General features: G+C 35.7%; 1 protein-coding gene across 1 annotated transcript in view; it reads right to left on the bottom strand.

Moving 5' to 3' along the window:
• Window positions 1–12,797, bottom strand: part of LOC149533697 (uncharacterized) — a 38,292-nt gene extending 25,495 nt beyond the window's left edge. The window contains exons 1-4 of the mRNA XM_089805902.1: window positions 9,757–12,797; window positions 8,961–9,175; window positions 8,651–8,747; window positions 8,484–8,559 (exon numbers count right to left, since the gene is read on the bottom strand). Coding sequence (XP_089662028.1) covers window positions 8,484–8,559; window positions 8,651–8,747; window positions 8,961–9,175; window positions 9,757–12,146 — 2,778 coding nt within the window. The 5' untranslated portion in view covers window positions 12,147–12,797. The remainder of the gene's footprint in view (window positions 1–8,483; window positions 8,560–8,650; window positions 8,748–8,960; window positions 9,176–9,756) is intronic.
• Between the last annotated feature and the right edge of the window lie 801 nt (window positions 12,798–13,598).

The raw sequence follows: 13,598 nt of genomic DNA, 5'->3' as shown, positions 1-13,598 counted from the left end.
ATATTGATGGAAAGAATTAGAATCAAAAGACTTAGGAAAAGGTTTACTAGGATAAATAGGATGAATAGGAGGAAGATTAAGGACACGAGCATGAATCAACTTAGTCATCACCTCAGGAAAAGGCTCAAATAGTTGAGTATAGTAACAATCAGGATGAAATACAGAGGAAAAAGTAGTTGTACCTCTAGATGTAGTAGCCACTTGATGATCAATTGTATTCATAGACTTGATTTTGATGAAATTGTTAGGTTTAGAAAATTTCTTTGGATTTCTAGTGGTGTCACTCTTTTCACTAGAAATAGGAACCATCAGAGTAGAGCTCTCGAGTTGACTCATTTGTAACTGGCAATGGTGAAGCACTGCACATAGATGTAAAAATTAGGTATACTTGGTAAGGATGATCTTATCCCTAATGTATTTTTGTAAATTAGAAATAAAGATGTGTTGAATATCATGATCAGGCACAATTTAAGAAATATGAGCATACAAGTGTTTAAATCTACCAATAAATTTAATAGCTTTCTCTTTAACATTTTTTTACAATGCATTAAATCAGTTAAAGAAACTAGAAACCAATATTAATCTAAAAATGTTGAATGAAAGCATTTGCAAGAGTTTGAAAAGAATCAATAGAATAAGAAGGTAGAGAGCAATACCCTTGCAATGCTCTATCCCTAAAAGTGTGTGGAAACAACTTAGCCATAAGCCTATAGTCGTGAGAAAAATCACTACATATAGTCTACAAAGTTTTAACATGAATCATAGGATCTCACTTACCATTATAAGTCTCAAGACGAGGTACCTCAACATGATGTGGAATAACAATACAAAGAATATCTAAGGAAAGGGGATTAGCAACATCACATGTAGGAATATTGTACTTTGATTGGGTGAGTTAACCAAGTTGTTGTTGTAAAGTGGAGATAGATTGAACCAAGGTACTAACGGTGGGGTTGAAAGACACGCTAGTAACCATAGGTATGCTAGATGTATTAGGAAAAGTATAAGAAGCAGAAAGAATATGTAAAGATGTCAGTAGAGGATGAGAAGGAATGAGGAAAAGGGTTCGAATAATTAAAAGGAACCACATTATATGAAGGTAACGAAGAAGGAATGAAAATAGGAGGAACACTAATGGGAAATGAAAGACTAGGAAGACCAACACTTAAAGGAGGGGACACTTGCTTAGAAGTAGTCATAAGAGGTGGTACATAGATAGGTATGCTCAAAAGAGTGGTAGAAATTGGGATACAAATTTCAACAGTTGTGGAGGGAGGAGGATATCCTAACTCTTGAGCACATTTCATCAAAGACTTAGCATGACTATTAATAAGATGAGATATACCACGAAAGATAGAAAGATTATTGTCATCATTATTAACAATCTTTTTAAGAGCTTCAACAAAAACAATGCTATCAAGATTCTGATTTTCTTGAACAAGCCAAGTTTCCAATTTATCAAATTCATTTGAAAGCTTATCAATGTGTGAAGGAGGAACTCTTAAAGCATCATCATCATCTTGGGATGAATGAGAAGAGTTATGCTACGTGATAGGATTAAGAGTATGAGAAATGATGGGGGTATCATCATGAGTCCTAGGAAGAAAAGAAGAATCATGGCCAAAGGAGCCCACGAGTCTACAACTTTTTCGAACGAGAATGTTATAGGTTGGACTTCATTTATTTAAGCTCATAAAAGGGAGACCGCAAAAGGGAACCCTAATGAGATATAACCATGCAGATGTAATAAAGAGCATGTAATAATCCCAACAGGTTATAAATTTTTCAAACACCAAAATCTTCACTAGTTCAGTTGTTTGACATTTTGTCGAATACTTTTCAAGCAAGCTCTGATACCAATGTAATAACCCTAATAGGTTATAACTTCCAAAATGTTTTATACTTCAGTTGTTTGGCATTTCATCAAACACTTTGCAAGCAAGTTTTGATACCAATGTAATATCCTCTTACAAGGAAGTAATATGCAAGTGCAATTCTTTTGGCATTTTCAATGCAAATACATGGAAACTAGATATGAAATGCAAAATAATTAACATACAATAATGACTACAGTAATGCCAAAATTTGATTTTGAATTACCATAGCAAAATCATATTCTTATGAAGTACAATGATAACTACTAATAGTTACAAAAGGAACCTGATAATAGTGATGCCCAAGAATGGACATGAATCAAACATAGATATTGTAGTGCAACATTATGGATGCGTACTGTAGTAGCCAAAATGTATTCTCCAATTTAAGCACAAATAGAACTCCTGAATTGAAGCTCTCCTGAAAACCAAATTCAATGGATATTTCACCACCTCAAATGGTTGCAACGCTGAAGAGTTGGCGTTCTTCAATGGCTAACTGAAATCAAAAACCTTAGTTTCTTCTCCCAACTTAATATCAAATGCAATTCACAATAATCGGATACAATAATTGGATGATAACCAATGAAGCTCTCACCTCTATTTATACTTTTCCTTCACCCTTATAGAAGGAAATAAAATATTTAATAATTGCATTCTCTAGAAGTTTCTCCCTTTCCAATAATTAATGTGCTTTTAGGAAATTAAATTACTAGAAGTTTCCCCCTTCCAATAATTAATGCACTTGCTAGAAGCTTCTCTCTTTCAATACAATAATTAATAAAATATTTAACAATTGCAATTACTAGAAGTTTTCCCCTTCCAATAATTAATGCACTCTCAATTAATTAAATTAATTAAATACAAAGTCACCTTTTTATTTTAATTTATTTAATGACTTTATAAGAAATTAATTTAATCAATTTCTCCTTATTTCTCCACTTAGCCTTCAGAGAGTGTCAAGGCTAAGAGCTTCACTAAGATGCTAAAAATATGGGAACATTACATAGCATAAAAGGGAGATCTAACCACACACAAGATAGCCAAGTCTAATGCTATGAAAGAGGGTAAGAAGGACAGGTTCACCAAAAGAAGGTAAATACCCAATAAATTTTAGAAGGAGCAATCTAACACCACAAAATAAAGAGTTGACAAAGTTGGATTCACCAAAAGAAGGTAAACACACAAAATAAGGGAGATCTAACTCCAAAGAAGAGAGATTAAGGGATCTAACTCCAAAATCAAAAAGAGGGGACTTGTCGAGTTCACCAAAATGTTTAGTTGGTGAAGCCAAGGCCAAAGAAGAGAGATTTGCAAAAGAGGAATATCCAACTCCAAGAAAGAGTGTAAGAAGGTCAGGTTCACCAATATTTAGTGGTAAAATGGAAGCACTTCAAATAAGACATATACTTCCACTTTACTAGGACACTAAGCCATTCAAATATGTGTGTTACGGAAAGAGGGGAATTTCTTAGTATGATTCCACTTATGATCTGAATTAGATTAGCTAGGACCCAAAGGGAAAGGGGTGCTAACACTAAATCCGAGATGTAAAAAGGAATCCAATACAAGGGAATACACTCTTTTAGGCCCTTAATAGGATAATGTGAATGTGAAATTAAACTAATTGCTTAGAAAATGTAAATCTAGATGCTATGTGAATACAATCAGCCCAATTAAGATGTAAATCTAGGGTAAAGATATGAAATGAAATGAAATATGAAAGACTCACCTTGAAATGCATAGAGGAAGAAGTGTTTTCGCTTAAGAACTTTCAAATCTGAATATTTTTTGAACTTCTGTCTACAAATCTTGGAATGAAATGATGAAAGCAACAAAACCCAAAAATCTCCTTGGAATCAGAGATTGAATGACTAGGTTGACTTGGAAGGATGTCCAACAACCAGGGTGACGTAGTCCGCGACTCTGAAACTGAGGACTCTAGAAAGCTTGTGAATTGTAGGTTCCATATCTATGATTCTTTTCACTCCCAACCTACACATTAACACAGAAAAGAAAGGTTTGGGGGTTGGGGTTTGATGAGGGTTTCCCTTGGTCAAGCCCTAGGTTAAGGAATTAATTGTAATTGAGAAATGTAAATGTAAAGGACTGTAAAGAACAAGATAAATGTTAGGATTCATCTTGTCCATATGTGTATGTAATGTAGCTGTATTGTAGATCTTAAATTAGGGATGTATGGTATTTCCACTCTTTGCAATAGATCTACCATAATTTCATCATGGTGTCATGGATATGAATATGCATCAATGAAGAAGAAGATGTATGCTTCAATGAAGATCTCCTCCCTTGATGGCCAACAATGCGCTTGATCTTAAAAAGGAAATGCTCACAAAGGATTTTTCAATGCTAGATAGAAATATCCTTGCTTGAATGCTTGAAAAAGCCTTGAATGTTTGAACTCCTTGAATGCAAAAAGAAAAAATCTTCACTAGAGAGCAAGAGCTTGAATCACTTGAAATGAGATATGAATGAGATGCTTGATCTTGATGAGATATGAAAATGAAGCCTCCAAATCTCCTTATATGAGTTTTCAGATGGGAAAACAATACAGGTTGACTTGATAACTGTCATAAATTATTTAAACCCCAAAGGAATTTCAAGCCCCGAGATCCAAAAATGTTGGAGACTAAGTCGAGCTAGTCCAGGACGATGTTGGCTTGGGATGACTAGGTCGACCTAGGTTGACCTAGTCTAGGAGGAATGGTCCTAGGTGCCACAGAGAGCCAGGGCAGATGCCAAAAGGATAGGGTGGAAATGTGGAAGAGAGAAGAAGAAAAGATGAAAAGAAGAGCGAGCATAGGCATATCCATGGTCCGAAGAGGGAATCATGAAAAGGAAGGAGCTAAAAGTTCTTAGGAGACAAGTGTGTCCATTTTAAGTGGTACACTTGTTATCAAATTCACACTTTCCAAGCATTTTGAGTTCATCTACAGTTACAATATTTGTAAACTCATTGGTGAAAGTAATTCTTAATTTTAATATATATGTAAGTCTCTTTTCAAACATTTACTATGGCTCTTCTTCTTAAATTTAATATATAACACTATGTTTCATTAATAACTATCAATATCAATTAATTTATCAAGGGTTTAAATTATCTTTAATCTTATAGTGAAAACAATTACCTTAACATCAATGCATAGCCAAACAAGTTTCTTGTTAAAAAGAATTTATAATAGCTACATTTTTTTCTAGAAGCTAGGTGAACCCAATTTATCAAATATTTACTAAGATATCCTTTAACTCAATAAAGATTTGTTTTGCAACATAGTTCTTAAAACAATATAATGTAGTTATCCTTATTTTATGGAATAAGGGTCAACTGTTTAATGTAGTTGACCTTTTTTAATCATGTTATATTTAGAACAAGAAAAATTATTTTTATCTTAATTTATAATTTAGTTGAATATAATTTGAACAATACAATTGGACGTAGTTCATTTAAATAATAGTAAGAACATCTTTGAATATAGTGTTCAAATAATTAGTTGAAAGCCAAAGATATTCAAATAATCTAAGAAAAAAGAAAAAGGGGCAACCCTTAATTATTCTAAATAGCAACTTAAAGGCCATTGTTCAACAATGGGCAAACCATGCAAATCATGGCACATGTTTGTTAATATCATTTTCACATGTTTGAGAAATTATAGGAACATGGCTTTGCTATTTTGCAATAATGCACATAGGTGTGTTGCAAAATAGCAAAGCTATCACTATTTCACAAGGTGGAAAATAGGCATGTTGTGAAAAGGCACAACTTTGAAATTTTTCGATCCAACAACAAATTGTTTTGAATATTAATGGCCAGTTGAAAATGTTAGAAAATGGTTGGCAATGGTCATTTTAAGTGTTCCAAACTGTATTTGAAAAATTAATGAAAAATTTGGATTCTTATGCTCTTTTTATTGCTTTTCAACAAATAATCTTGCTATTGCAAACCATCTAGAAGTTGTTGATGGATTGCATGATGTCGAATATTGATGCTAGATTGAATTACTTCCTTTTGGTGCTTATAGCATTTCATTGGTATAGGGATCTAAGAGTTTTTTATTAGTTTTGAGTACACTAGTCTGAAAACCCTAGGAACTGGGGTTTAGACACTAAATGGACAATGCCTCCTCATTTCCACAATAGAAGTTCCTAATCTTTAGTGCAATTAAGGGTTGCCCCATATATTAAATGACTTCCATAGTTTTGGTTAAAGGGCACAAGGGCCAAGTGATGGAGAGGAGCATTTGAGGCTAGGTATCCCTATGTGACTAGCCTAGGGTGATATGAATTAGGTGTTTGGATGAATAGGATGTGTAGATTGGCCAAATTGGGAGAAGAAGTGTCATTGATAGAGACTAAGGATGATGCTGGAGTAAATGAATTAGAGAGAACAAACATGTTGTAAGGTTTGTAAAGTTTGTGCAAGAAATTAGGCCTAATAGTCATAAAAGGAGGTTATTAAAAAACCTAACCAGTTGATCAAACCAAGGAATGAAAATTGGGAGTTTTTAAGTACTCTAAAAAGGACCGTATTCAAAAGTAGAATTTGTTTAGGGGTTCCTTTGGAAGATTTTGGAGTAAGACTCCAATTACCCGATTTAGAGACTTGGTTCTAGTAGGTCATCTATTAGGCCTTGGAGTATGAAATATGATGTATGGTCAAAGTCACAAACTTGAATGCATCAGTTGGAGGAATGAGAGGTCTTGGAAGCCTAGGAGTGGTTCGAACCTTTGTTGAAGGTTTAAATACTTTGTGGATGGTGTGATCCTATTGGCAAGAGAAGGAACACTTGTGGTGGTCAAGGGCTAGATAGTGAATAGTGAGTCTCACACCTAAGAAGTGGATTGTCTTTGGAGTGGGACACTTGTAGAGGTCCTAGGTAAGTCCATTCTTGAGGGAACCCAATACTTGGTCAGCAAGAGGGGTCCTCGGAAGGATCTTAGCGGGGTTTGTAAACTTAAAGAAGAGTTGTTATTAAGTTTTATCTTGCTAGTTGCATCACTCTGCAAGCTATTATTCCAACAAATTTTTCCAAAATGTATGAAAACATTAAAAAAGACTTATAAAATTTAAATTGCTAAATAAATTTGTTTAATAAACATTCTTATAAATATAATTCATAAATTTCTTACATCACAAGATACTTACCATAAGGTTGCCCTTAAATTTCCAAACATCCTCATTGACAATGAAAGATACTCGCAATTTCTAAACATCGAGATTTTTTGACATAGATACAATCTCTTAGATATTTACAAAGCAAATCCAACAAAGTTTAAAATCATGATGATTCTCATTAAGAGAACATAACAAACAACATCAACCTTATGTTGATTTATTATCTACATACAAATTGAAATAATGAATAACTCAGTCTTATGGAGAGATAAAAAAATCCAGAATTTTAGTAATAAACAGATTGACCACCCTTAAAATACTGGGAAAAAGATATGCAATACCCTGAGACTGCCAAAACTGAAGATGGGTTAGTGGGCATTAGGCATAAGGGCAGACTGAGATGGATTTAGGCATAAAGCACATTCCAAAGACACATCTATGGTCTTTTTTGCAGCGCACATTTCATTTGCCACAGTGGTTTTTATGGAAAGCCACATTGAGAAATCTGTTTTATATATTTAGAATTATGAGTGATGGCCTTTTTGGCATAAAAAGAAGTACTTGAGGAAGCCAAGTATAGAAATAAAACCTAAAACATGAATCGCTCAAAAAAAACTTTATCTAAGATCCTGAACCTATCAGAAATTAGAAAAAATTGCACTAGATTGGCAGTGCCAGCCTATTCCCATATAGCATATCTTGATGGCTCATGTGACTCTAATTTGTCCCCAGACATTATATGCTCGATATCAAATGTGTTGTGAGATGTGAGGGCTTCAATCCACTACAAAAACATGTATAAATACAATTAGACATGCTGATTCAAACAAAAAATATTGATAATGTGCATACACAAAATACAATAAATAACTTTAGAACAGATTTCTCACCATTAACAGGAGTTCTGCTGTGGTGGATTCCTCTTCTCATATTTGATCTTGGGCGTGGGATGTTCCTGTGTGTTGTATGATTGAAGTCAGAAACAATTATGATCAACAAAGCTTTTTATAATCAGCAACTAAAATATTGTTAACTTATTTTAATGCATATCTGTCATGAAACACATATTATGGTGCAATCATATTTTTCAGATTGTTTCATTTAGCATTGCCAATAATTTCCAAGAAAACATTCTCCCTGTTCAAAATGATGGAAACTCCCAGCAATTTCTCTTTCAACAATCCTAGAGATAAATTTTGTTGCAGTGTGGCAATCAGTACATACCCGAAAGATTTCTAACATATCTAATACTTGTTCCAGCAGGTGTGTTTAACAAACCAAATGGAATTGCCAACTTTTCACTGTGGTGGCATACATAGAACTATTCTAGACTCTTAACAACTCTAGCACTTGTTCCAGGAGGTGTGTTTAACAAACCAAATGCAATTGCCAACTTTTCACCACGGTGGTGGCATAGAAATAATTGTTTTTCCTCCTCTTCTACATCATTAAGTAAATGTCTCAAATCTGAAGAATACCCTGCTGCCCTCATGTCCAAAGACAATTTCTCCAACTTTGCATTGATCTTCTGTTTCTGTGGATGTAATCTGTCTCCTGCACAGAAAGTATGTACCATTTTTTTGCCTTCAATCCAACTACATCTAGATGCCTTTTTAATTCCAGTATCTTTCATCAATCTCCTTACCATTCAAACCTCAGCCCATCTGCCCACTTCTGCATAGACGTTTGAAAGAAGAACATAAGTTGCGGCATTTGAGGATCAATAGTGACAAGCAGCATCACTGTAAACAATCATAAGCCTACATTCATATGTGATCTACATGCACCAAGAAAACACATCCAGAAAATCACCACAGGCTTGACTGGCATCTTAATGTTAGACTTTAGGGTGTCCTCAGGATAGCCAGCACAGGCAAGAACGCCAACCATGCACATATGATGATCAATTGTATGAGTAATGCTATAAGGGTTCCTCATTTAATTGAAGTATTTACAGGCCTCATCCACTAAACCTTCATGGCTGCATGCTGATAGAATACAAGAAAAGGTTGTAGCATTTGGTTCTAGAGCTGCTAATTGCATTTGCTTAAAAGATTCTAAAGCCTTTTGAACAAATCCATTCTGTGCGTATCCTGTAATCATTGCAGTCCCATGAGATGACATCTTTTGAGTTTGCATGCTTTGTCTATGCTTCCACATTTTGCATACGCTAGAAATGTCTAATCATAAATAGACAAAATCTACATTAACTTTATTAAATTGTAGACTGAACTGTGATGCATAATTTAATCCCAAATGGCTCCACTGACATAGACAAAAGATATACAAATAACTTTTTCTTTTCATGCTTTCTCCACTTCCTCCTCTAGGCTTTCATTTCATTTATTTACAGGTTCGTTACAAATAATTCAATAAAATGGCCATGTTATCATAAAACAGGTCTTTGACAGATACACCACACTGTGTATGAACAGTTATCTGTAATGCATCCATGCATCTAATTTTATGAAGCTGGTGGTATAGTCTAGATTGTCCAATACTCAAAAACAAAGCTTTTCTTGATTTTGCTTATCCTTATGCACTCTTTCATCCTGACAATGGATCATGAAGCGTTACTCAGAATGTTGATTAAAAAACTTAAATACAATTGAATTCAGGAGTAGTTATGTTCAACAAATCTTTTAATAATCTGCAACTAAAACACTGTCTATTTATTATTAATGCAGATCTGACATGGAAAAAATTACTATGGTGCAATCGTATTTTTCAGATTGTTTCATTTAGCATCACCAGTAATCTCCACAAGAACATTCTCCCTGTTTAAAATGATGGAAACGGTTTGCATCTCTCACAACAATTTCTCTTTCAACAATCTTAGAGATAAATTTTGTCGCAGTGTGGCAGTCAGCACATACCCGAAGATTCTTAACAACTCTAATACTTGTTCCAGGAGTAGTGTTTAACAAACCAAAAGCAATTGCCAACTTTTCGCTGTGGTGGCATAGAAATAATTCCTTTTCCTCCTCTTCTACATCATTAAGTAAATGTCTTGAATCTGAACAATACCCTGCTGCCCTCATCTCCCAAGACAATTTCTCCAGCTTTGCATAGATCTCTTGTGTCTGTGGATGTGATCTATCTCCTGCACAGAAAGCATGTACCGTTTTTTGGCCTTCAATCCAACTACATCCAGGTGTCTTTTTAATTCCTCTATCTTTCATCAATCTCCTTACTATTCGAACCTCAGCCCATTTGCCCACTTCTGCATAGATGTTTGAAAGAAGAACATAAGTTGCAGCATTTTGAGGATCCATATCAAAAAGCACCATTGCTGTAAACAATCCTAAGCCTATATTCATATGTGATCTACAGGCACCAAGAAAACACATCCAAACAATCGCCACAGGCTTAACTGACATCTTAACGATAAACTTTAGGGTGTCCTCAAGATAGCCAGCACGGGCAAGAACGTCAACCATGCATATATAATGATCAATTGTAGGAGTAATGCAATAAGGGTTACTCATTTGATTGAAGTATTTACAGCCCTCATCCACTAAACCTGCATGGCTGCATGCAGATAGAATGCATGCAAAGGTTGTAGAATTCGGTTCTACACCTACTAATTGCATTTGCTTGAAAGTTTCTAAAGCCTTTAGAACAAATCCATTCTGTGCATATCCTGTAATCATTACAGTCCATGAGATGACATCTTTTTGAGGCATTCCATCAAAGAGTTCGCGTGCCTTGTCTATGCTTCCACATTTTGCATACATATCTACCAGGGCAGTTGCAACTGTATCATCTGACAAAATTTCTCTATCCTTGATGCTTTGATGGATGTCCATGCCTTGTTCCAAAGCTCCCATTCTGGCACAGGCAGGGAGGATGCTGGCGAAGGTTGTGGAGTCTGGCTTCACACCTGCTGATTGCATTTGCTTGAAAATTTCTAAAGCCTTTTCAACAAATCCATTTTGTGCATAGCCTGCAATCATCGCAGTCCATAAAAATACATCTCTTTCGGGAATTCTGTCAAACAGCTCGCGTGCTTTGTCTAGGCCTCCACATTTTCCATACATGTCTACCAGGGCAGTTGCAACTGCAGAACCTGACAATATTTCTTCATCCTTTATGCTTTTATGGATGTCCATACCCTGTTCCAAATCTCCCATTTTGGCACAGGCAGGAAGCACGCTTGCAAATGTTGTGGAGTTTGGCTTTACACCTGCCAATTGCATTTGCTTGAAAATTTCTAAAGCTTTTTCAACAATTCCATTTTGTATATAACCTGCAATCATGGCATTCCACGAGATCACATTTCTTTGAGGCATTTTGTCAAACAGTTCACGTGCCTTATCTATCCTAGCACATTTTGCATACATGTCTACAAGAGCTGTTGCAACTACAACATCTGGTAGAATTCCTCTATCCTTTATGCTTTGATGGATATTCATACCCTCTTCCAAAGCTTTCATTTTGGCACACGCAGGAAGGATGCTGGCAAACGTTGCAGAGTCTGGCTTTAAACCTAACATTCGCATTTGCTTGAAAGTTTCTAAAGCCTTCTCAACCAATCCATTTTGTGCATAACCAGCAATCATCGCAGTCCAAGTAAACCCATCTTTTTGCAGCATTCTGTCAAACAGTTCATGCGCCTTGTCTATGTTTCCACATTTTGCGTACATGTCTACCAGGGCAGTTGCAACTATATCATCTAACAAGATTCGCACATCCTTTATGTCTTTATGTATGTTCATCCCCTGTTCAAATGCTCCCATCTGGGTACAAGCCGGAAAAACGGTGGCAAATGTAAATCGATCAGGTTGGAAACCTATTTGTTGCATATGGTGAAACAGTGTGACGGCCTCATCGGGAAACCCACGTCCTCTGTACGCTGCAATAATCGTATTCCATGAGACAATATCTCGTTCTTTCATATGGTCAAACACTTTGCGGGCATCTATCAAATTTCCGCACTTAACATACATGTGAATAAGCTTATTCTGAAAAATTGTGCGCGTAGCAATTGCAAATCGCCTGTGAGCGATGAATGTGTGTACTTTTTTCCCTTGTGAAAGCACGTTCTTAAGGAACCAGACCTGTGATAGTTGAAGATATGTAGAGAAGTTTTCAGGGGTTTTGTGTGTAACAAGAAGAACGTCCAGCACCTCCTTAACCATAATGCTGGGAGATTGAGAGGAGAAGTGGATGGCAATGGCATTTTATGTTTGTTGTTGAAGCCTCGAAAATGTGCAGCGTTATTCAGTATTTTTCTTCCATAATGACATCGTCACTGAATAGTATGAGAACATGTTCATTTACAGATATTGAATATCCCTTCGAAATCAAGTTTCAAAGTGAATGAAAACCTTCGAAGGGAATCTGTCGAGGAGTGCCAGCATTTTATAGCTAAGCAGGCTTTAACAGTTGAAAACATCCAGCATAAATGTGCAGACAAGGACGATGATGTTCTCAGTATTCTCAAAAATCTAGAGTCCTCTTAGAAATAATAGGAATGAACTCACCGTGGCAGGAGAAGAAACCTCTTCTGCTATGCAGATGGACCAAGCTTACCAAGAAAATATCAAACAGAATCTCCTCATAATGAGGAGAAGCTTTTCTACTATCTCGAGATAATAAGCAGTTGGCAGACGATCAATTTACTAACTGTTTTCAGCAGGTCAGCTCGGGAGTATGAAGTTCAGCATTGCTTAGGTTAACAGTCCAACAATGTGGAGCTTACCTCTTTATAGGTTAAGCTTCCCTGTAACTGTTTGGGGTTAGGGAATGACTTCAACAAGCTCTCCAAGCTCTTTTTTTGAAAAAAAGGAGTGACGTTTCCCCAAAGCACATCCTATTTCTAGTGGGATTCTGACGTATGGCCTCTGTTTTGAGTAAAATTTCTCCATCACAATTCAATTTAGGTATAGATAAAAAGTCGTTAACTAATTACACTATCTATTAGTATGTAGGAGGCGCATATTAAGTAATTAAAGAATCCAATTAGGGTAGGATGACAGGAATTGGCATTTTCAGAATCTAGAATTGAAAATTTTTGTATTTGTTTTAAAATTGGCAAAATGGAATTAGCATATCGGACTTCCAATTTTGCCTCAAAATCAGGTTTTCCAACTTTCTACTAGCAAGTAGGAATTGAAAATCAAAACCTGGTTATGTTTTTTAAGGAGTGTAAAAACAATAGATTGGACTACTACTTGAAATTTGCCTTCAACGCCAAGCTTACGCATAAAAATGTATCTTCACACGCATCTTCCGAGTGAAACAAATGGTTCAAGTAAAATCCCAAAAATCGGAATGAGGATTTGCCAAACCTTGATTTGGCTAAACCAAGGTTTGTAGAAATCCCGGTTTTCTAAATTCCCCAAACCAAACGGACCCTTAATGAATTTGGGGAGAAGCTAAGAAACTAACTTTGAAAGCATGAATTGGTCTCAACAATAAGGCCTAATTAGGTAGCAATGTACAAACCAAGGCAACTCTCACATATGAAGAAAGTGAGACAAAATCCAGAGAGAAAAGGAGGTCATGTGACTGAGCATTAAGGACTCTAAATATCCTCCCAAGTACTAAATCAATTATACAAGTACAAATCCAATGATCTAGGTAGAATC

This window comes from Cupressus sempervirens, chromosome 10, assembly GCF_028749045.1.
Source record: "Cupressus sempervirens isolate cs-2001-9-10 chromosome 10, ASM2874904v1, whole genome shotgun sequence".
In the NCBI taxonomy this organism is placed as follows: Eukaryota; Viridiplantae; Streptophyta; class Pinopsida; order Cupressales; family Cupressaceae; genus Cupressus; species Cupressus sempervirens.
The sequence above is the reverse complement of the archived record's forward strand: the minus strand, read 5'-3'. Positions and strand labels throughout refer to the sequence as shown.